The sequence below is a fragment of the Sugiyamaella lignohabitans genome, chromosome B, assembly GCF_001640025.1.
Source record: "Sugiyamaella lignohabitans strain CBS 10342 chromosome B, complete sequence".
Taxonomy (NCBI): domain Eukaryota; kingdom Fungi; phylum Ascomycota; class Dipodascomycetes; order Dipodascales; family Trichomonascaceae; genus Sugiyamaella; species Sugiyamaella lignohabitans.
In genome coordinates this window covers 3,194,794-3,219,138 of record NC_031674.1, presented here as the reverse complement: position 1 = coordinate 3,219,138, position 24,345 = coordinate 3,194,794, and the positions used below count along the sequence as shown (strand labels likewise).

Genomic DNA, 24,345 nt, shown 5'->3' with positions numbered 1-24,345 from the left:
GTATAATGGTTTATTAATGCAATGTACACTGCTTAAGTTATTCACCAACTCGGTTATTTACCGTGAAATTTGGATTTGTTTTTATTGTTGATGTTGAACAAAAGTAAGAAATAATAACGCGTTCAGGAGGGATAACGCGGGTTTTATATAATTTTTCAATTGCCTACACGTTCCAACACGATGGCAAGTGCGGCGTTAGGCGTGATATTCCCTTTGCATAACACGATTTTTGCGCGTTCTTGGCGCGTCCGGTCCACACCAATTTATGTGCAGCTCGAGAATGAGATCTCAACGCGATCTCTCGTTTGAGTCAAGCTGATCGATTCAATGATATAAATACTCAATATCATTCATTTCTATTTTCTCTTTACCAATTGTAGAATATCTGTAGTATACTGGTTTTTTTTTCTTATGTTTTCTAATTTATTTTATTTACAATTCCACTAGTTTAGACGAGCGTTTCTCTCGGATAAAATGTTTTGATATTTTTATTGGCTCTGTATAACATCGTGTTCAGACATATTTCACAAATATTTGGGCGCCGTAGATCCGTGCTATGGTAATAGTTCAGCCTTCTGTTTATTTATCTGACCATCCTCGGATACAGTAAATTCGCTGCAGGCCCTTCAACATCATGTACACTAATTTTAAGTAATGACAGCGTAATACATTAATACATCGGCTGGACCGATCAATGCCTTCCATAACCATAACATATGAGAGTCTACTCGAGTAAAAGGAAATCGGTCGGGCGGGGCTACCCTGTATAGACATCAATTGTAACCAGCTCACCTGGGTCCTAAGGAGTTTTACAAAATCATAGCTAATTTTTATGTAAGTGTCATCCTTGTGGTTACTGTGGGATGATGGTGATGGATCTCGTGTTCCTTTCGATGTTTACATTCTTCGAAAAACAGTACAATCTTATCAATCAGTACATATTTCCCTTTTTGGCAGGACTATCAATAACTTCGGACCGACCCCGGCCTACTGTCTTTCGTACGTCATTTTATCTGACATGGATTTGACTCATCACTCCCATGACATCAGGCAATTAATTCAGACGAGACCTTATCTTATCTCACTTAATCGTTAAGTTTTCTAATAATAAAACAGATTCTTATGCGTTAAAAAATACAGAGTAACATGCAGTGAATATATATGTAAACGCCACAAACATGTGACGAGTAACCAATTGAGTAATTTTAAAAAAATATAACAATACTTTATTGCTGGTATTGTGGGGATTGGGGTGGGGCATTTCCAAACATCGATGGTGGAGGAGTCCGACGTCCATAAGGGTCGTGAGGAGGCTGGCGTTGTTGGTAACCACGTCCCTGTTGTTGTTGTTGTTGTTGGGCTTGTTGTTGGGCTTGTTGTGGATACTGTTGTGCCTGCTGTTGTTGCTGCTGCTGTTGCTGTTGCTGTTGATATCCAGGACTTCGAGGTCCATTGTAGGGTCTCTGAGGGACTGGTTGTTGATTGAGGGGACGCTGCTGGCGACCGGGACCACCTGGACCAGGAGAATAAGGACGAGAGGGTCCTTGACCAACAGCACGTGGGGGTTGATACTGCTGCTGTTGGGGTGCAGGTTGTCCCATATATTGGCCCGTTGGTCGTACACCTGCAGGCGATTGACTTCTAGGCTGTTGCTGATGGTAGGGTGGTTGCAAAGGCGATCTAGGACGTGGAGATTGTGATCTAGCAGGAGGCTGGTAGAATTGGTCCCTTGGAGGAGGTTGCTGGTTGTATGTCAAGTTGGATGGTGAAGTATTAGCAGTAGGATCAAACATGTTTACAGCAGGTTTCTGCTGTGGTGCAGGGGAGATTTCCGAAGATACTGGACGTCGGTGAACGGGACTCTGTTTAGGTGGAGATGCAGGCTGACGAGGGTTTTGAGATTTGACTGGCGAAGTAGGAGGTGCTCCCTCAAATCCTGTATGGACATTTCTCGCACCAATTGAATTGATAGAATCAATTGGTTCTCGAGATCCGAAAAGTTCTTCTCTGATTCCAGCCCTGGAATTCGATCGTCCTTCATCATCTGCGGTCATAAACGACTCAGAAGAACCAGAAGGTGGTCCTCGCTCATAAGACGGTCTTGGAGGGAACTCCGATCGGTATTCATCCACCAAAGGTGAAAGCGGCTGGGTGGAAGGACCTACTGTAGACATTAAATTATTAGGATCTTGTCCCTCTGATGCACTTCTCTCATGACTACCTCTTGGAACAGATAGATTGTTGACTCCAAGTGGTGGTGGTGGAGCGTTGCGTACAGCTGGTTGAGGCATCCTGTTAGAATTGGTTCCATAGACAGCATTCGGTCCTGGTCCCTGTTGGCCAGGGTATCTCGGCTGCGAATTTTGAGCAGCATGTGCGTTAGCTTGGGACTGAGGCACAATCTGGTGTGCCTGTGGTGGTTGCTGTTGTTGTGGTTGTCTTAGGGGCGCATTATTTTGCTTAGGAGGGCTTGGAGCTTGACGGACAGCTAGAGGAGCTGTGCTAATGGCACCCAAGTTAGGACTAGCACCAGCAAGAGTAGTGTTTACTAATGGAGAGGAGGTCGCTGGAGTAACATTATTCATAGCATTGGTACTAGCAATCAATCTAGCATCAGGAGGGTTGGGATTGGAAACAGCCCTGTCCCTGCGCTCTTGAATAGTCACCTCACTTCCCAAAGGAGAAGTAGAAATAACTTGGTGAATAGAACCAGTACCTCTATATCCTGTGGAGATTTTACGAGCCAGTAATTCCTTAATATTTTTAGTCCATTCATAGCCAGACCATTTGTCGCTACCAGACACTGCAACTAGTAAACTGAGATCGACAACATCAAGATATTGACATCTGGGTAATGTTGGCATACCAAACAAAAGCGATCTAATGTCAGACTTATCGGCGTTCAAACGATGAGGCCTACCATACAATTTGAAAACATCAAGCACAGGAATCAAAAATCGAATAAGAGTTTCATAACCAACAACACCAGGGTGTTGCTCTGGCATGAGGAAAATACCGGTATCCTTCTCGCCATCCGAATCACTGAAAATGACCTTACCGTCGATTTTAATCAGAGTAGAGCCATTAACAAGCACAGACCGTTCAGGATAAATGGCATACGCAGCATAACCAGCAGTGGCTACAGCCAAAGGGCTGCCACCCTTGGAATGCTTTGGATCTTCATAAAAGGAAATTGTGCCAGGTAATGGCATTTTCTTCTTCTTTTTCATATCAGGAGGTGTAATAACAGCCCAACACTTCTTCCATGGCATACCAGCTCCAAAACGTACACGGCACCATTCTTCATGGCGAAACTTTGTCTCGCTAAGTAAAGTACGAATACCATTTAGTTTAGAACCTTTAGCAGATAGTAGGGCTCCAGTGTAGGCTTCTTGGAGACTGAGGTACTCAAATACAGACAGTCTAAGTGCAGCGGTCCAATCGTGAAATTGCTTAACAGCAGAAAATTGTAATAAATAACGATTCTTCATTGTCGTAGATAGAACAATGATATTGTCCAGGTCGCCATTGGGTGAGGGAAGTTTAGGAATCGACTTGAACGCAGAATCAGTGATATTAATATAAGTAGGAGTTGGTGGTTTGCCGTCCAAAGTTCCATCCAAAGAGGCCGCATCCCAAATCGACAACACAGTTCCCGTGAGTTTGCCAAACACTTCTGTCCATTTTCTATCTGAGGAAGACTTTCCTTGCGAAGTCAAATCATTTAAAAGCATAAAGTAACCTCGGAAATATTCTCGGTTTTGCTGAGCTGCTAGTAACGAAAGTACAGGAATCATCTCTGGTGGGGTGTCTTTCGGCAACTCGGGTAAAGGAGAATTTGAGCGCACAGTCTCCAGATCAGTTCCCAATCTCGGTGATTGCGAAATAGCCGAAGGAGGCGAAGAGAATTTTGATACCTCCATAACAGCTGGAGAGTTTGCTAATGGTGTATTCGAAGCGCTGTTTGATGAAGATGATGATATACTCAGTCGACGTAGTCTCTTTGTAATTCCTGGAATGGGATTTAACGAATGAGGTGGCTGAAGGCCAGGCTTTGATTGTTGACGCTGTTGATTCACTGGAACGTGGTGTGGGGGGGCTATAGGACCGGATCCCCTCTGATAGTCACCCTCGAACTGTTCGCCTTGAGTATGCCCTTGATTATAGGGAGAGTTATAAGAAGGAACGGACATTTTGGTTCCAGCTCTCTATTTGTCAACGGTTATGATTTTCTTTTTCTTTTTGTTGTACGTTTTTGGACACAGGGGTGGGAAAAAAGGGGTGGGAAGTCTTCAGTTGTTAAGGTGATAAAGTGCAGAGCCTCAAACTTAAAGTTTATTCCCAGCAGAGTGGCTGCTAAAACACCGCTGATATGTCGCACCCAAAAAAGAGTGAATAAAACCTATAAATAAACGACCGGTGAGCAATACTTGATGACAAGCTGCTGAATACCCGTTATCACAATTATTCTTCGTTCTACCTTGTCGTTTTCACAATGTGTAAAAAGTACAAAACTTAAATTATCCAAATCTTAATGGCGCTAAAAAAAATGTTAGAAAAATGTCACAACCGCCTTTTGCCCAACTCAAATAAAATTGCAACTAAAAAGGAGAGAAAAAAGTTATCAGTAAAAAATATGAACAAGCTCACAACCATCAAAAAAAAATAGCGCAATCACAGGAAAATTCCACTAAGATGAGCATATACAACAAATAAAATATTCGCTACTAAACTTTGCTGACTTGGCATTCAGTTCTGGCTCTTCATCTATGTATCCTTTGTGATAGAGACGGATTTACATCGACCCGGTTTCGGAAGCCACTAGATATTCCTAGTTTCGTAGTGTGGGGTAATACAGGTGTTCAGAACTGTTTCTAAATCTTCGAAGATAGTTTACTCTCCGCGATTATCAAGTCTCAAATTATCTAGAAAGTAAAACTCCGTTTTTTGAAGAAAGAATACCAATATTTATACTTCGCACCTCGTCTGAGAAGTAGGGCCCTGATTCTAGAGCAGACAACAAGAAATCCAATCCCAGCCTCCTAGTACCCGAGGCAGTGCCTAGTTTATACCAGCAAACAAAATCGCCAGTCGCAAAAATCAACTAATCAACCAATATATCAGAATACCGTCTCGTACGAAGCCATTTCAAAGTCTGTTTTCTTACTGCCACTAACCGCCGAACCGAGTACAATCCCGGTCAAACCGGATCACCTTGACAAAACTTACTCTCAAATTTTGAGTTATGAATACAAAAATTGGTAATGAACAAACTAAAGCTCGGACCACCAGCTAGTATCGATAATCTACCACAAAATCTATCAAAATATAAAAAGGTTGTTTTGTCGGCCGTAATGTTATGAATGAAAAAAACGTAATACCGGAAGTATCAATAGTTCACCACTCAATCCAGTAATGTAGGGAAAAGCAAAAATAACCTAGTTATACCTTTAATAGCTGACTATAACCACATTGGGCCGGCAGCGGTGGTATGCATATTGTATACTGCTTATATCAAATCGATGTTACTATTTCAGATAACACAGTGAGATTGGGTAGCGGCATGTTTACCCAAGCGGTAAGATATGCAGTTAAGCTTATAAGTATACTGTTACTACTGTATCTTTACGTCAGGCGGGGCGGGTGAGGGGGGCTGTAATCACAGTCTGTACGTTGCGGTTTGCTGCTGTTGACTGAACCCCACCACCTGTCATCAGCCGGATGAACCCCAGTTCTATCTTAGGAACAGCTTGCCAGAGCAATCAGCTAGGTACCAGATAAAATACACAGTGAAAAAAAAAAATTTCATGATTCTTTTTTGCTGACTTGGCTTACGTTGCGCCACGTCACTTTTGGATGAATATGGGAATGCTCACATGTTCGCATGTGTGTTGTCCCTGTCAACTACAAGGCCAATTAAGCATTACTAGACCGCCGCAAAGCTATAAATAAACATAATAGCTTAGAAACCAGTTGGAGCGGCAGCACTGGATAAGTGATTAGGCAAGAAGACAAGCAGCAGATAAACGGGTCAGGCATTTTTGACGGCACTGGCAGCCGTTATTCTGCCGTGTTTTCCACATTCTGTTCTTAGAAGATAAGCTGGTTAACCTGGTTAACAATTTTGTATATAATTAGCTAAGAATGCATCCTACTAAGTAATAATAGCATAAAGAGAATCAAATAAATATACTAGTGGGACCAGCAATTATGTTAGTATAGAAATTGTAATACGGTATCGCAAAGAATGGCGTAGTCTGGCATATGACCATTTACCTTTTATAACCAAGACTATGTCTTGGCAGGTATGGATAAGTGGCTTCTCTAAGTTCATCCCACTAAAAAAACCCTGGGTGGATCTAGCAATTCTCTAGCAAACACAGGGCAAGTGAACAACAGATCCAACGGTCGACTACCGCAACAATCAACCATGCCATCTTATCACCTATCCGGGAGCTCCATGCGTTCACATGTATAGACAGTACCTAGTCTGGAAGGTGGGTAGTCCCGTTTCTGCATGGCAGCAGATCCAAGATGCATACAAGAGCTTCACTATCAGTTCGAAAGGATTCACACGGCTAACCTGCCTGGGCACCAATCTAATGTAGCAATAGATCAGTTCTCACCAATGAACTGAACATACCAAGAATTAACATCAAAAAATATGGCACGATATAACATTAGTAAAGATAATGTTCAGAATGTGTGTGGAACTGATACAACTTTATACCAGTTTCGTTCAGTGGTAGTATAACATGCAATTTTACCGACATTGGGAGACGCATATTACTCGATGCACATACGGCATCTGCGACGACACAAGCACTATATCTGCGGGACGACCGATTCAACCGAGCTCGCCGGCCTGAAATGAAAATACAAGGCCACTCCTTCCGACCGAGAAAAGTGGTAGCCACATTCTAGCCTGGCACCAGAAGAACGGTGGTGCAAGTTTGACGTAGATATTAGTAAGAAATCGAGCGTCGTAACAAGATAAGATGAAATCCAAAAGCACTGCCTCGAATGGTGAATTGCTTGGCAGGCTACTGCCAGTAACCAGGTAACTGACTGATACATATCTATATTAGATCTACCTGGAAACTATAGAGCTAGATCGTGTGTGATTTAATCGATCAGCCATATCGACAAACAGATGCTCAAACAGATGCTGAAATCGGTTCTGAGATAGCATATCGCACTACCGTCGAGGTTTGGTAACGAAGTCTACCCCGCAATACTCCAACGCACGCCATTGAGCCGCTAAAACAACATATAACCTTATTGAGTTCGTACATATTTCTCTCCATTCCTTTGCCATCTTAGCATGGTCACCGTTTTAATCAGACCCCGTTTACCGAGATACGTTTTTCAGGAACGTCTTGAAGATCTGTAGAATATCAGGTGTTATGCTGCAAATCTATGCGGAGAAGGTGCAGCTCAGTCCCAAGAATAGCCAGTTCTAATAGATTGCTACTTTAGGTAACAGAGGAATGTTCAGGGAATATGTGAGTGTATGAAATCAACATATCGGCAAAAAGTATCAGGGTTGGGAACTTGACTTTTTCAGGGGTAGCCTCGAAACCTCGAAATCAGGATGCTGACGACTGGCTGTTAGAGAGAAACCGACTATTCGGAAACCAAATACTAAATACTTTACAAAAAAATATCATTACATTATAAATTTTATGAGAAGAAACAATTAAACTAATTTAATCATTGTAATTGATTCCTTTGCTACCGTCAATGTATGTCTTGCGTTGCAATTGGGCATCAATCTCTTCTTGTTGGCTCTTACCATTAGGGTCGTAGTATGGAGTCTCACCATGAACAGTGACTCTAACAGCATGTCTACGATTAGGATAGAAACCATAAGTGGCAGAGTGGACAGTAACTCTGTTATCCCACAGTGCCAAGTCGTGTTTGCCCCATGTAAACCTAGCAGTATACTCCTGGCTAGTAGCAATCAAACTGAACAGATATTGAAGGATAGCATCTGATTCAGCCTTGGGAACACCAACAATGCTTCTAGTGAAACCAGGATTGACATATAAAGACTTGTATCCAGTAACTGGGTGCACACGAACAAGTGGGTGCTCAGTAACGATAGGATCACGGCGGACAGTCTTGCCGTTAGCACGAGCACCATCGGCCTGCTCGTGAGCAGAGTGAAGTGCAGTGTGCTTCTCCACATATTCCTTCAAACCAGGAGAAAGAGCATCATATAATCCATATCCTGAGATCCATAGAGTATCACCACCAGCCTCCTCGGGTCCGTCTAAAAGTTTTAATGTTGTGTATGCGGGGGGTTGCAACTCATATGAAACATCTGAGTGCCATAAATAGCTTTGAGGATATGCTTGACTGGGTGGTCTGTATTCATTAGCAAACACAACATGGACTTCGTCAAGTCCCTTCTCCCAGTCTCTGGGCAATGCCGTCGTAGCATGCTTGTGAAGTTTACCCCAGAATCGTCCCAAATCAAGTTGCTTATGAATATCCAAATCCTTTTGGTCTCTAAAGAAAATCACACCTCTATAAGCAGTAAGGTGAGCCAGCTCCGCCTTTTGCTTATCATTCAACTCAGCAAGATTAACACCTTCGAGCACAGTTCCAAACTTCGGAGTGACATGTCTATAAGAAGTGACAGCCTTGAACAGCTCTTTATATTCCTCATCAGCACCAAGAGCCTTGTCTGTGTACTCAAGCTCCTTGAGAGGTTCCCAATGAATATCAGGATAGGCAGGTGACAAATGTTCAAACTCATATGGAGTTATCTTCTCCTTCTTTTCTCTTAACGAGAGTCTTGCAAGGGATGCCTCATTAATATCAGCAACTCCTCGAAGGAACTTGCCTTTATTAGGAGTGAGGGGTGCTTGAGTCTCTGCCGTTGGTGCCATTTTTATTGTGAATTATAGTTCTAATATCAAATAAAATTGATTGACTTTGAACCAAATGCTTGTGGCATTGGGCGACTTATATAGTAAACCAGCGTTTCATGACCGCATTTGTCACAAGCCACCAGACCGCCACGAATTTCAGTACTGAGACCACTTTCTATAACTTTCGCGGCCCAATGTCACAATTATTTGTCATTCGACCCACCCTGTTAGCACACTGCACGTGATATGTTTAAATTCAGGGGACATATTGTCGAATTCGTGAGACATTATCGGGCCATTTTTGGTAGTGATCATCTTTGATAAAAGGATGAATAACTCCGGGGTACGGGGGCTGAAATTTAGACAGACTGTGGCTCGGCCCCCGAAAATTCTATTGGTCACCTGCTTCTTTGTAGCAACAATCAAATATTCCAGACTCCTCTGTGCCCATCCGAGCATATTTGCCAGACTTGGACACACTATTTTGTAAGTGATAGCAACATATCGAGCGGTACGGTGGCGTGGGACCATGCTGGGCCTAATCTCTGCCAAGTGGCTTGTGACGGGTTGCTCTGTCTTCCTCATGTAATACCGTTGATGAAAGTTCGTTGCGAACTGTGCTAGTACTGTGGCTGGCTACTCGATTGCGTGATTACACCGCGTGCCTGATCTACAGCCAGTGGCTTTCCGAGCTAACTCGGAACAACATCGTATCACGAACTATTTAATCTGGGCAGAGCCCACATTATTCTCGAGGTACTGCCTAAACATAAAGTAGTATTGAATTATAGAATGGTATAGTTGCGGATATTGTTTATGGTATTTGCTGATATTCCTTGGATATTTATACCGCTCTTTTCTTGGCCAGATAGCCCCTACAGGGAAACCGGTTTTCTTCCCCGCTATGTTTAAATCAAGTTCACCCAAAATAGTAATGATAATAATAAAATAATAAAAGGAGATTCTATATGCAAGTGGTCTTAAGCTCGCAGAGCCTGGCCATGCTGTTGCTGAACTACCCGTTCATGTGCCATATCTCTATTTCCGACTGAAGATTGGCCATCAATTTCAAAGTATGGATGGAGAATGGCCCGTTTAGCACTAATACGCATGGCAGGATCATAAGCTAAAAGATTTTCAAGTAAATCAAGGCCCAGCTCATCAAGGCCGGTAACTTGACTTTCAATTCGTCTCTTGCTCCATTGTGGGAAGGTAGTTTTGAAATCTGGCAGCGACGTAACTCCTGGCCATACAGATTCATTAGGTGTACCTAGTAAACGGAAGATCTTGAAAATCTCATCGATTTCCGAGTCTCCAGGGAATAGAGGCTTTCTAGTGACCATTTCCGCAAAAATGCAGCCAATAGACCACATGTCAACACCAGTAGAGTACTGACGGCCACCCAATAAAATCTCCGGAGCTCTATACCACAATGTAACAACTTCGTGCGTATAAGTACGCAGTGGTACACCAAATGCTCGGGCTAATCCGAAATCGGCCAATTTGAGATTTCCCTCTTTATCAATCAATAAGTTTTGAGGTTTCAAATCGCGGTGAAGAATCCTGTGTGAGTGGCAGTAACGAGTTCCTTTGACAAGTTGACTCATGAAACGTTTGACCATATCAGGCTCTAATCCCATATTTGCTGGAATAGACTCCATATACTTTTTCAAATCTAGGTCCAAGAACTCAAACACGAGGTATAACTTGTGAGAATCGGAATGAACAATATTGTAGAGCGAAACGATGTAGTCATCTCTCATTTCTTTAAGGAGAGAAATCTCTCTGATGGCAGTCGATGGAACGCCTTCATCCTCTGCTTCAAGTCGAATCTTCTTGAGCGCTACCAACCTGTTTCCATTCAAGGTATCAAGAGCTTTGTAAACTACACCGTAGGTACCTAAGCAGAAGTTAGCTTATATAAACTAAATCGAACCGTTTCCTATTCGTACCTTGATCCAGCGTATTTCTCCTTGCTGGACCGGCCGAAGTCAAAAGTCATTCAAAACGGACGCTATGTGAACACGCCTCAAAACATTGCTCTTACCTTCTCCAACCTTTTCCAGCTTTTGATAATCAGAAAACTCAACCATGATGAGAGATTCGAATACTTATCAAGCAGGAATAGCTCTGTTGCACTAAAATCACAATAGAGAAGTGTTTATCAGTGTTCGTGGATAGTCGTTTTTACGCCAGCTTAAAGTTTGGGTTTGTTTTCTATGTGGAATTCTTTAAGTAAACACTGAAAACGATCATGCACAACAGACTCCCAGCGACATTTATCTCGATTGGGATATTATTATATGCAGCTGACGCGTCCATAGAAATAAGGCGGTTAATAGCATGGTATTAATAGCATGGTATTGTGGGAGCAGGGGATATCAAACCTATTCCATCTAATAGTTATTTGAACAGTTTCTCAAGACTCAGTCGCAAGCTACTAGCTGTTACAGATTTATAGTTGAGACAGAGAATTCTAATGTTACCATACAGATTTATAGTTATGTCAGAGAATTCTAGTGCTACCACTCTGAAAAAGTGCTTTTGTAACCAAAATATTACCAGTACAAGAATATAAGAAGCCAGCTATCTATTATAAATATATAAATTGACTATCTTGTCCGTCGATGGACATAGACGAAAACTCCAAGGCATAATTAAATACTATCCACATGTGAAGTACAGACTTATTTCGCCTAATGATAGAACAGCGAGTACGAAAATAGAGAGCTTCAGTGGAACAAACAAACATAGAATTGCAATCGTTGCAAGCAAATATCTGGCATTGACCGTACCAAGGACTCGGCTAGCCCTAGGTTGATCCGCTAGTTTTTCCATAGTTGGTTGGATTTTATCTACTCGTCGGAGCCCTGGATTGATGCTACGAGACTTGGCATTGCCCCTGTTCATCTTAACTTTTTTAGGTATGCCTCTAGTTGGATTGGTGGAATTTCTGTCCTTAACACTGTTTATTGACTGCAGTGTGTCTTTAGTCAATGCCCCCTCTGACTGTTGGCTCCTAATATCATTGACTCTGCTAGGTGGGCTGTAGATATCTCTGGTAATAGGAGATCTCTGATTTTGAACAGCAAGAATCGAAAATCTATTGTTCTTATCATTGCCTATACTAGCGCCCGCGCTTGTCTTTGCAACGCTCTTGTGGCTCGATCCTGTAGCCTTTGCATTGTCTATGGCGTTTCTCGACCTTCTTCTGCTTTTTTGAGCCACAAATTCATCTTTTTGTGAATTCATTTTCAACCTGGCTAATCGAGTGGACACTACACGAATCTTGTCTTCGTAATTTATATCAACTGACTGATTATGACGGATGCATAATTATTATGTAGCTCAAACCTTATCTCCATTAAAACCATTGGATAAATTTCCGCCAGTACTCATTGTTTGGCGTAAACCATTAGCAAAAGTCTCCCGAGCTTCTGAATGTCCTTGTTGAATTTATGGTCAAACATTTCAAGTGCTGTGTCCCCGATGTACTTCATCTCTTTTGGTAACCTGCTGTACGACTCTTGTATACACTTATCCCAAACGCAATGCTGTTTACGGAATTTAAAAATAGTTTTGCGTAGTAATACACACATGAATAACAAGATCACCAATGCAAACGGCCGCTGAGCCCGACATGCGTGGGTAAATTCTGGCGGAGATTCACTCAAGACTGACATTATTGGCAAAAAGCTAGACATCAATTGAGCCGTATAAGTTGCCTTCCGTATACCATCTAAGCATAAACGGTAGAGCTCTGCTTCAATCGGATGAATCAAATTGTGCGCCACTAGATTGTTTTGTAATGAGTCGTCTAAATAATCTAAAAATGCGATACTCAGATCTTGTGAAAGAAGAGAGGATTCAGATGCGACACACGCGGCCTTACGATAGTCCACTCCGATTGATATGTACTGTTTAGCGAATGACTTTGGTGAAATAGGTAGGTATGTCTCCATGATGACCTTCCCACCATACGCAAGACCGAGGAGATCAGTCTCGCCATTAAAGGAAACCACCGGTATTTCTCCATCATCGACCAAAAAGGAGCATGCACTAATCATTGTAGACGACAGGATCATTTCCAGGGGTGAGTGCTTAGGCAAATTGCTAAGTGATTGTCTTAGATTTCCTACTGCTGAATAGAAATATTCTTGCGCAGAATATCTTACTACGCCATAGTCAGTGAATGAGATATCTTTTCCCCGCAATTGCATTAAAAGCCCGCTATAAGCAATAAGCGAATTAAGTACTGGTCGTGATTCAAGTGCTACCTGTAATCCAAATGTCCTCCACACGTTAGAAAGTTGTGATACGCCCAAAGAATACACCGTTAACCCCTCATCAAAGAAATAATCTAAATATCGAATTTGTGTTGCCGTTAATGCACCAAACGGTGACATGCTCTTAGGGATTGTGGGATCCACATTGCTAAAGTAATGGGAGGTATCTTCTTCAATCACAGTAATATATTCGCCTGGGACCGAAAACAAATCACCATCCTCCAATGACTCCAGTAGGTCCAAGGGGTTAGCAGTTTCAGGACTGTTTGAAGAATCTGATGATCCGCTAGCACTAAATAGCTCGAGGTCTGATGTTGTGGCCATATTAAGTTGCGAATGTACTGGTGGGAATTGGCCAGTATCCTGTTCGTGTGGGGGTGATAAATATACATCCTCGTTCAGGAATTCTGGGCTCACAACTCCGCGAGGAGACACTTCTGGAACACTGCCTCGCTGAGGTTTTCTTCTGATGGGCTGAACTGGTAAATAGTGGCACGTCCGTTTATTTCGCACGCAATAATCACATGACGGTTTAGATTCGTCACACTAAATGTTTAGTTAGAGTTCAATTCCACTAGCATTGCACAAAATAAACTCACTTTTACCCTCAGTCGTTTACAATGAACACAACCGTTTCTAGACTTGTTATGAGTTGTTCGAGTAGTAGTTGACATGGTGAACTAACCCCTAAACGGATCGTCCCGCCTTGTATAGTAATTAAAACACTGTGAACATAAATATTTCGCTGTCAGCTATAGCCTCCAAATGTTTCGAGTGTTTACAGCCCACCCATCCAATGAAGGAAAGAACCAAACATATAGATCTGATTGCCAGTTGACGGCACAGTACCGCAGCTGGAGTATGAGACAATCTGCCCTTGATGTGGAATTTAACCCTTAACTAGATGCAGCATATAAATTACTATTGGGGGTCCTGAATACGGATCGACGATGCATAGCCTGTCAGTTCAGACTTTGTTCTCTACCTTATCACATGTGCATGGATGAAGAGTCGTTCTTGAGTCAACGGCTCGTCCTGATGTTCATATATGATGGCATTCTTCTGACTCATCATCAGCGACGAGTCAAGCCCATCAACTGAAGTACAAGCCATTAATATGTAAACAGCTAGAAAGATAAGTAGATAAGTAACTATGTGTGGGTTTATAGCCACTCTCCTGTTCCAGAGTATTTTCTTGAACGATCGATAAGCAGCAGAAATAGGGATTGATGGGCTTAACGGGGACCATTAATCATGTATGGATTATTCACACATGGTAACCGTGGCTCAGACGCTATCTGGTTATGAGAACATGCGGCATTCACATAGTCGAGAGGCTTAGATGACTCCAAGGCAGCTCTCGCAAACTTGTCAAGTGATGAACGAATAACCTAATCTAAGATAACCAACGAGCTTGCCCATACATAGTCGCAATTTACACCGCAATTTGCACCGCCCACTAGTTTGGCGTTCTTCGCGCCCTGCAGCCAGAAAATAAAAGGCGATGTAGCCACTTTGGGACATGTTAACCCCGATGTAACTTTAAAGCTCTAAAGCTTAACTGCATAAACGGATCGTCAGATCGACATAGACGGCAGGCAGCCCCCTGATCAACAGCGAGATCTCTTATATATAAATGGTCAAGGAAGCTGATTAAATCTCACTTTCTAGACTAGACAATCTATTTCAGCTATAACGATCTTATCAATGAATCCACTTGCAAGTGTCTACGCTTTTGAACTGGCTGTCTACAGTATCAGTTTTCTCTTCGCAGTCTACATGTGCACATGGCGAACGAGGAGATGGTTTTTGAGCTGGCTCTTCCTAGTAGTATTTTCTGTTGGTAAGTAGTACATATGTCGAAAAAAATCACCTTGTAAAAGAATAACACTAACATGGGTATAGAAAAGATTATAGGTTCCGCTTTCGTAATCTCTCAAGCGAATACGGACTCTCCAAACTGGGTTTTGTTGATTATCGGATCTGCTCTGTCGAATTTTGGTAGTATTGGAGCTCTACAGATGTGCATTTTAGGCTTCCTTATAAGTGGAATTAGTGAGTTCGGTCCCAAGAGAAAACTGTTATTTTGTAGGACGTCACCAGTCTCTACTTGGAATGTTGTTATAAGAGTGTTTTTCGTTATTCCTATTGTTCTGGGAATTCGTGGTTACTTGGCTCCGGAAGACAATGGCACTTCTCAGTTAAGTGCAGCTGGCAGAGCAATGATTGCTGTTGCATCCAGTGTCGCAATGGTCGGTTTTATCAACCTTTTACTATTTACCAACTTTTTAAGGCAAGGGGTCTGTGGTGTCGTCTTTGATGCGTCCCATACCTATATTCTCTATGGAGTTTGGGCTGCAGCTCCTTTCTTGCTGGTGAGAACGCTCTACACAGTTATCGCCTCGTCTCAGGTCAAATACAATTGGACCAGATACGAAACCTGGAATTATTTTCTCGGTGACTGGAAGCTTCGCCTTGGAATGATTGTCATGATGGAGTTTGTTATTGTTGTAATCTTCTGCACAGCCGGGTATTTCTCTAGCCAAAATGTAAAGCGGGCGGTATCCGACTCAACAACATGGGACATAGAAAGAGGTGGTAAGTCAGATGAGCAATGAATGTTATTTCTGAGAGTTTAGTACTTCATTGAATCCGAATTAAAGAGGATTTAAGTATAATTTATTATTGTGATTTTAAATTTATTCACAGCACGGTAGTCGCTATATAAAATTAATTTAAGTTGTGTATATGGATAGTATCGTTTTTCACCACATTTTGAAATATGGGATATGTCGAACGACAGAATTTTTTTCATAAACTAATAGTTGAATTTTTAGAAGTTTCTTTTTAGTGAAATAGAATAGATTTTTGATAGTTCAGTTGATTGAAAAGCTATATCTCAAACTATAGTTTTGGAGCTGATCTACACACAAATGCACGGCAGAAGCTTTTGTATATATTTTCTGCAATAAATCCATGTGAAGATAGATTGTACATCCAACGGGCTCGGACTATAATAAAATATCGGGATATACGATTTTTCAAGGTATAAAGGGCACGCCGAAATCCGTACGGTTGAGGTTTCCGCGTTGTTCCTTACCTATGTATTCAAATGACAGAGTTCGGTCTTCAACTAAGGCTGCGGGTGACATATCGGCAAACACAGACACTGCCAGTGGAAAGAGACAACAAGCAGGATCACATCAGAACTCGCCTATTTTAGCTCCCAAATCCACTGCCCTCTCTCGCTCATTTGAGATAAAGTCGAGGAAATCGTCCTATGATAGTCTTTCCAGTAGGACACACCAGAGTGAGAATGTTGGACCACATTGCAAAACTGGAAAGCAGAATAGCATTCAAAGATCGAACCCTGGGACTAGCAGCAAGCAAGGAGGGGCACATTTCCATTATGGGTGGCAGGAGCGGCAGAAGAACAAGCAAAAGAACCAGCATTTTGATGGCTCAAAGTTAGTACAGTCAGAAAATATGCTCAGTCATAAACGCAGACTCTCATCTACCTCAGCGAACAAGTCAGGAAGACTATTCAAAGTGAGCTCCAGTGATCAGATTGCGGATCTTAGTATGGAACTATCTCAGAAACATATTGAATCGGATAGCGAAGGTACTTTTTCTGGACCATCAAAACTGGGCACCAATGCCGTTATTCCGAACACTCCCTCAGACAAACCATCTCGGCAGAAGACAGCTAAGGAGCTGAGTGCAGAGAAAAAAGCCCTGATAAGAGAGGAGAAACTAAGGGCAAGGATCGCGAAGTCCCAACTGATGCTTTCAAAGGGAATGAATTCAATCAGCGCAGGCGATATTTTAATTAGTGTTGATATGGAATGCTGGGAGCGCAACAATACGAAAATGACTGAAGTGGGAGTTTCTGTCTACGATGGGACAAAAGCTTCTAGTTCGTTGGTTGGTCGCATGAGAAATGAGCATTATATCATCAAAGAGTTTCTGCGTATGAGAAATGGTCGATTTGTCGAAGACAACAAATTTAATTATTTATTAGGGAAGTCTAAAATACAAACTCTACCAGAGTGTCAAAAGTCATTCAAAAATCTGGTTATGGAATGCGAGCAGAGAGCTTCTCAATTCGGATCTAGAGTATTGTTTGTTGGTCATGGCGTAAAAGCCGACTTCACTATGCTTCGTCGGTACGAATTTTATTTGGGACAAGATTTGGGAGATAAAGACCCTGATTACTTCGACACCTACGATATATGGCAGTTATCTGACCATGAATTTGGCGCTTTAGGAAAGGTACTTAAATATCTAAAAATCAATCATGGAGCTTTGCACAATGCTGGAAATGATGCTTACTTCACGATGTTGTTAGGATTGTGTCTTTGCAACAACGCCTTTAGGGAGACGCATAATTTAAACAATCCTGAATTAAGGAAGTTGTTGGAAGCCTTGGTTGACAGAAGTAGTACGGTTCCTACTGAAGAGCTGAATCGACTTCTTTATCTTTCCAAGTACCGTGATCTAAAATAGAAGAATTTATTTATTTAATGGCAGACCTATATAATTAATGGCATAGCATTCGAGTAATTAATTTGATCATTTATTTATCAATTGTCCCTGCATAGTTGAAGATGATCATGCATACTAGCTTATCTTGCATCACGCATCCAATTAATTTCCTCGACTGTTATCACCTGAACATATAACAATTACAGTAAATCAACGGTTATCTACTATTATCCAGCAATCAGATATTAAAAAAAAAAAAAAAAAAAGTCTCACGAATCCAGTGATGGATTATTAGTTACGGATTTTCTACATCACGTGATCTATTATTTCCAGAATAGGCCAATTGGCGGTCACGTCACATAAATTCCCTTTTTGGACCTTCACACGGCGCTATACCCACTCAGTCTTTCGCAGAATCCAATTTTCCATATTGGTGAAACTAGTAGCTGTTCGAGATCGCTTCTTCTTAAACTATAGAACACCGTAGTGATTTGCCTTTAAACATCCTATCCTCAAAGTTCATATAAAGAGTCGAAATGGGAGGCATCTCTGAAAAGAAAGTCGAATACTTCAACAGGCTCCGTGAGCTTTTGACCGAGTACAAGTCCATCTTCCTTGTTGGAGTTGACAATGTCTCGTCTCAACAAATGCACGAGGTCAGAAAGGACCTTCGTGGTGAGGCCGTCGTCGTCATGGGTAAGAACACCATGGTTAGACGTGCTTTCCGTCAATTCATTGCTGAGTTCCCTGACCTCGAGAAGGTTTTGCCTTTCGTCAAGGGTAACATTGGTTTTGTTTTCACCAACGCTGACTTGAAGACCATCCGTGAGTCCATTGTCTCCAACCGTGTTGCTGCTCCCGCTCGTGCTGGTGCCGTTGCTCCTAAGGACGTTTGGGTTCCTGCTGGTAACACTGGTATGGAGCCTGGTAAGACCTCTTTCTTCCAAGCTCTCGGTGTCCCCACCAAGATTGCTCGTGGTACCATTGAAATCGTTTCCGATGTCTTGGTCGTCGAGGCTGGTACCAAGGTTGGTCCTTCCGAGGCTACTCTTCTTAACATGCTTAACATCTCTCCTTTCACTTACGGTTTGACTGTTGAGCAAGTTTACGACAATGGTCAAATCTTCGCTCCTTCCATCCTTGACATCACTGATGATGAGCTCACTGGTCACTTCTTGGCTGCCATCAAGACCATTGCTACCATTTCTTTGGCTGCTTCTTACCCCACCTTGCCCGCTGTTGGTCACTCCATTGTCAACCACTACAAGAACATCTTGGCTTTGTCTATTGCCACTGACTACACTTTCGAGGGTTCTGAGGCCATCAAGGACCGTATTGCCAACCCTGAGGCTTATGCTGCTGCTGCTCCTGCTGCCGCTGCTTCTGGTTCCGCTTCTGCTGCCGCTGAGGAGGCTGCTGCTGAGGAAGAGCCTGAGGAGTCTGATGAGGACATGGGTATGGGTCTCTTCGACTAAAAAGATCGTTATTCATTAAGTTGATATGATGATATAGCCTGTAATATCTTTAAACGTAAAATATAAAGTATGAGGGTAAATTACCTTGATAGTTCTACCTGTCTCCGCTTGGTAGTATGACGTGTTAGACGAAAACTTGTCTTAAGGGACAGTTAAATATGAACTGTTTAAGGGGCTACTGGTGATGAGATCGGGTCTCTTTCGTCAGATAGCTCTGCGTCCTTATCTTTCAGAGTCAAATCAGAAATTAGTCTGCATGAGTGGTTTGGTTGCATGATATTGCGTTTTTTTCATCAAAAGGTGATGCGCGAAGGTGGGCAGTCTCATCGACCCGATCTATTACATGTGAAAACCATGTTTATAAACATTAAATTAGCTATTAGTAGTGGCAAAAGCAGCTTTTAGTGTGATAGGCAAATGCCAGACTATTTAAGAGAAAAGTCTACAGCAAAACCAGCTTTCCAGTTCCTATTGATTATCAAACAGTCCGTTCGAGGAACGTTTTTTTTTTGGATCTTATCGGAAAACACGCGACAATTTACTGGAAGCGGTAGTTACCATCATCTAACGGACTTAAAGATAAGCAAGCCTCTTCTTATCTGCGTTGCGCCGACACTCGATGCCACCTAACCCCGATAGAGGCAGTATATTTTGTAGCTTATCGGCCCGCATATATATATATTGATCCGACTCCGAAGCTTCCACTTTGTGCCACTGGCAAGTCTCTTCCATGAACTAATGGCCCTCTGAATCGAAAAAAGATTATTTTAATTATTTGATTGACGCGAACCGTGGGCTGTGACCACAATATTATTTTTGAAGTTCCACGCCACAATGACCACCACTACTGAGAAACATTTATTTATTATGATCAATGGGTAAGCGATACGAGAGTTAACTGCAGCGTAGTCGTCGGTGAACCCGTCATTTGTTTATCGGTTTCTCGATTTTTTCTTTTGTTCTTTTCTTGAGAATTTACTTTTTATATCTTCTCAGTCTTATTTTATATTCTAACATTAAACTAGGCTCTTTGGAAGCCCGGTTCATCTCACTTGTCTTCATGACACGTTACTACAGAAATATGGTGAGGATTCGGACATAGAGGTTTTTCGACCGGCATTGAATACCGGTATGGCTTCTTTTGATGGCATTAAATTGGGAGCAGAACGAATCATTGGGGAGTTAAATGAATTTTTCAAGGAAAGGCGGGAAGAATCTAATGTGATATTCACAAAGATAAGCATTGTCGGCTATTCTCTAGGTGGCTTATATGGGAGATACTTGATTGGTTTGCTTAATGACCTTGGATATTTTGATAAAGTTGAGCCTGTCATCTTTACTACTTTCGCTACACCACATTTGGGTTCAATTTTTTATTCTAATAACTATAGATCCAAGATCCTCAACTTATTGGGGGGAAATATTCTTGGTGTTTCGGGCAATGATTTATTTTCAAATAACTCGAATATACTATCAGATATGGCGGATCCAACTAAGACGTTTTTCCAAGGGTTAAAAAAATTCAAGCATCTGATATTATTTGCTAATGCTGTTCATGACAGAACCGTACCGTTTTACACGGCGTATATTTCACTGAAAGATCCTTTCCAAAAGAGAGATTTCATAGAATATGAGTACTTTCATTATGCTCACAATGATGATTTTATTCTCAAGTATGATGATCAAGGTGTTTTAAAGCCAGTTAGTGACATGTTTGTCAACATGGAAGGATCTAAGTTTGTTTCCTATAATACAGGTGTGGAGACTAAGGCGACTAAACAAGAACGACAATTTCAAGCTTTTGCACTATTTACATTACCTTGGGTCTTTCCCATAGTTTTTGCCATAACGTCAGTGACGACTATAGTCTCCCATTATAAGGTGCGAGAAGCACGCAAAGCCAATGCAACCCTTGCAATTGACTATCTCGGTGAAGAAGATAGTAGTCAAGCAGGCTCGCCTAGTCACGTTCATGAACGCAGTGAGCATCCTGAGCCTTCTTCCAGATTGTCAAAGTGGGCTGGAAATGCTATGGATGAGGTTCTGGCTGCTGACGGCGAAGAAGTGCAACAGGCTGATTCAGTCAGATCCAGTGTAGAGCCCGAGAGCGATTCGACCACCGATGTTGAAGAACCTTTGAAGGGAGAACTCACTGTCAAACCTTGCCTAGGTGATGGAACCAAGGGTCTTCTCGCTTCCACACCTCACAGCCTTCCACTATCACCTAATGTTCAGAAATTAGCAGAATCACTCAATACTTTGCATTGGGAGAAATATGCCGTTAAGCTGGAGCGAATGCACTCTCATGCCGAGATAGTTAATCGTAGGAATAAACCTGGTCAAGGACAACGAGTGGTTGCCTTTTGGGTCGAGTTGGTACATTCGAAATTAAATAACGCTACCTGAAGATCAGTTTCAATTTACACTTTTAATGCTAATAATAGATTCTTGTTTTTATATAAAGGTAGACACTCATCGTACAACTAAACACAGCACATATTTATTTCACAGCTCAAAATCTACTCGTTTAGCTTGACGTAGTTGGCAGGAAGAAGACCCCGTTCTCCATTGTAGGTACCCATCCACCATGCCTCGTCGACAAACTCAATATCGGTTATAATGCCACCTTCAGGGAAGCTAAGTTCACCTTCTTCCAGGGCATCATAATCATACTCTGCGACCGCCGAAGGACCGTCCTCAACAGGCTCTTTGACAGGAACGGGAGCAGATGACCCAGGTTCAGTGATTTCAACATAGTTGGATGGAAACAACCCAGATTCACCCGCCTCGTTAGTTCCCTGCCACCAGTCGGGATCAACCTGTTCGATATTTGTAATTATCTCACCTTCCTTAAGACTGAGTTCGTTGGCTTCATCCTTCTCGTAGTCATAAAGAACAACAGCTGTGAATGTTTCGCTGGAAAGCGGTTGAGGTTTATTGTGAGCTTCAACCTCTTCGGTTGTCTCAATAGGGGCACCTTCTGAGAGAGCGGCTGCGATTGATTCTTCGCGTCCAATGTCTTCCCTAGCAGGCAAAGAGGGCGACCCTTCAGTTAGCTCTGGAGGACGAATAACTTCAGTTTCATCGTGAACTGGAACAGATGGAACTGCTCTAGGGATAGGGATTGGAGAAGGCTCACGTTCGGGCTCGGGAGTTTCTTCAACAGCCACATTCGACTCACTGGGGATTGGATCACGCGGTGGTAAAGGAACCGGGGCAGGAGATGTGGAAGATGACTTGGCAAATCTACTGGTCAAATCAGCAAAGGACCTGGTAGGCTGCTCGGGCTCCTTCTCCTCTTCAGCTTCGGGCTCTGGCTCGGCCTCATCGTGATCCTCCAAAGACAAGTTAGAACCCTTTTCAATGAGTTCAGCCGTAGATGGACCAGGTGCACTGGTAGAGCCAGTCTGTTTAGCATGTTTTTCAGCCCATAATTGAGCAGGTGTCTTGCCACCTTCGCTACCAAAGTCTTTGAATCCTGCATTGGCCTTTGGAGCTGACACTGGTCTTCCAAATGCATCGACCGGGAGGGAGGGTGCCGTTCCTCTTGTAGCAGGCTGGAATCTACTGCTGACAGAATTGTTGACTTTAGGCTTGGGCAGTTCTGTCAGTCTACCCGAACCAGAGAATGCACTCATACGTTCCTTAACAGGTTTAGGAGTAGTATCTTCTTGTTCTTCCTCATAATTCGATGAAACTGCTCTCTCAGATGGCTCTGGGGTAGGAACACTATCGTTCTCCCTCTTATTGGCACTTGCTTGTGCTTTTATAGCGGCAATGTCCACTTTGCCAATAGGCTTGTATGAGCTTTGTAAAGGTTCTGGTCTGGATTCGAGTTCTTTTTTATTGGCATTGGCTTGGGCTCTGATGGCAGCAATGTCTACCTTACCAATTGGCTGGTACGAGCTTTGCAAGGGAGTGGGTCTATCATCACCGAACTTGGAATTTCTGGCTTCAGCACGAAGAGCAGCAATGTCAACCTTGCCAATTGGTTTGTATGAACTTTGAGGTTCTTCAAATATCGCTCTTTTAGATGACGTGTTCGATATTGAATTGTCTGGTGACTTCTCTACTGGTGGGGCAGCAGCAGGTTTCTTCAAACTAGCGATATCAACCTTGGTAGGCTTATAAGCTGATTGAACCTTAGTCAAAGTTGGGGCTTCTTGGCTGGTGGTAGGAGGGGCATCACCCCAATCCTCTTCAGCAGCGCCATGAGTAGCTGCAGCATACTTCGGTCTTAAAGGAACTCCTCTAGAAGCTGAGCTAGAGGAATACTTCGAGCCAGATGCTGCATCAACTTTTTGAAGAATAATAGAGGATGACAAATCAGCCGATGAACGTGCTGTAATCTGAACATGGTAGCCATGGAAATATTTGGCAACCGTGGCGTAATGCGCATTGAAGTAGCCTTTGGTTCTCTCAGGAACTCCTTCTCCAACCCAGCCAACGAGCACAAATTTTGTCAAATTATTGTAATCAACTCTGGCAAAACCATATTGGACTAAACCATCATCAAATTCTTCAACAAAATCAGCCAGGTAATCTATTAGTTAGAATATTGCCCGTTTCCATTGCAAAGAGACATCAATGCCACTAACAGAGGACCCGTCACCGGCCAGAACCCACTTCACAGCACCTGTCTCAAGTAAGACACCGGTCCTACTAATGGGCCTAAACCACACCTATTGCTCGGAAATAAAAATTTCCACTCAATTGACAAACGTTTAACCCTAGTGGTTCATATTCTACTTACTTCCATTGGCAGAGCCATGAGCCGAGGGTCTTAGTGAATTCGATGCGCCTGCTCCATAGTTAAACACAGCCCAAGACACCTCTGGGTCACTAGATATAATTGCATCATATAATGATTTCAACTCCTTTCCATGACTGGACAGGTCAATTGTAAACGACATGGTCTGCTGTTATCGCAATATCGTATACTTGTTTCTGCTTGTTATGATCCTATGTTCGTTGTCTAAGTTGAACCAGTTCGAAGTCGATGTTGACCATGCGACGTATAGGTAAATGCGGAGGCTGAGCCGCGGCGGCGTCGTTGTCGAAGCAATTCCTAACCCTGGAATTTGACGAACGGCAATCGCGGCTAGATGACGTATATCTGGTGAGCGTTCAGTTGACATTCCATAAACAACTATCAAGTAGTTTAGTGGAGCGAACAGATAGCTAAGAGCTATGTGATGATGCAATCTCTCTTTTTCGCCC

The 24,345-nt window shown here is 42.5% G+C and overlaps 8 protein-coding genes across 8 annotated transcripts; 3 read left to right on the top strand and 5 right to left on the bottom strand.

Moving 5' to 3' along the window:
- Positions 1-1,226: 1,226 nt before the first annotated feature.
- SKG3 (Skg3p) lies at positions 1,227-4,193 on the bottom strand (the record flags this gene model as incomplete). The annotated part of the gene is made up of 1 exon (XM_018880068.1): positions 1,227-4,193. The coding sequence occupies one exon, from the start codon at positions 4,191-4,193 to the stop codon at positions 1,227-1,229; it is 2,967 nt and encodes a 988-aa protein (XP_018737923.1).
- A 3,516-nt stretch (positions 4,194-7,709) lies between these two features.
- JLP1 (Jlp1p) lies at positions 7,710-8,897 on the bottom strand (the record flags this gene model as incomplete). Its single annotated transcript, XM_018880067.1, has 1 exon — positions 7,710-8,897. The coding sequence occupies one exon, from the start codon at positions 8,895-8,897 to the stop codon at positions 7,710-7,712; it is 1,188 nt and encodes a 395-aa protein (XP_018737922.1).
- Positions 8,898-9,859: 962 nt separating this feature from the next.
- Positions 9,860-10,642, bottom strand: CDC28 (cyclin-dependent serine/threonine-protein kinase CDC28; the record flags this gene model as incomplete). Its single annotated transcript, XM_018880066.1, has 1 exon — positions 9,860-10,642. The coding sequence occupies one exon, from the start codon at positions 10,640-10,642 to the stop codon at positions 9,860-9,862; it is 783 nt and encodes a 260-aa protein (XP_018737921.1).
- Positions 10,643-16,267: 5,625 nt separating this feature from the next.
- Positions 16,268-17,671, top strand: GFD2 (Gfd2p; the record flags this gene model as incomplete). Its single annotated transcript, XM_018880065.1, has 1 exon — positions 16,268-17,671. The coding sequence occupies one exon, from the start codon at positions 16,268-16,270 to the stop codon at positions 17,669-17,671; it is 1,404 nt and encodes a 467-aa protein (XP_018737920.1).
- Positions 17,672-18,186: 515 nt separating this feature from the next.
- On the top strand, positions 18,187-19,125 carry RPP0 (ribosomal protein P0; the record flags this gene model as incomplete). The annotated part of the gene is made up of 1 exon (XM_018880062.1): positions 18,187-19,125. One exon carries the CDS (start codon positions 18,187-18,189, stop codon positions 19,123-19,125), a length of 939 nt encoding a protein of 312 aa, XP_018737918.1.
- On the bottom strand, positions 18,378-18,710 carry AWJ20_3070 (uncharacterized protein; the record flags this gene model as incomplete). Its single annotated transcript, XM_018880064.1, has 1 exon — positions 18,378-18,710. The coding sequence occupies one exon, from the start codon at positions 18,708-18,710 to the stop codon at positions 18,378-18,380; it is 333 nt and encodes a 110-aa protein (XP_018737919.1).
- A 1,479-nt stretch (positions 19,126-20,604) lies between the features above and the next one.
- On the top strand, positions 20,605-21,531 carry AWJ20_3068 (uncharacterized protein; the record flags this gene model as incomplete). The annotated part of the gene is made up of 1 exon (XM_018880061.1): positions 20,605-21,531. One exon carries the CDS (start codon positions 20,605-20,607, stop codon positions 21,529-21,531), a length of 927 nt encoding a protein of 308 aa, XP_018737917.1.
- Positions 21,532-21,644: 113 nt separating this feature from the next.
- On the bottom strand, positions 21,645-24,038 carry ABP1 (Abp1p; the record flags this gene model as incomplete). Its single annotated transcript, XM_018880060.1, has 2 exons — positions 21,645-23,668; positions 23,879-24,038. The coding sequence occupies 2 exons, from the start codon at positions 24,036-24,038 to the stop codon at positions 21,645-21,647; spliced, it is 2,184 nt and encodes a 727-aa protein (XP_018737916.1).
- Between the last annotated feature and the right edge of the window lie 307 nt (positions 24,039-24,345).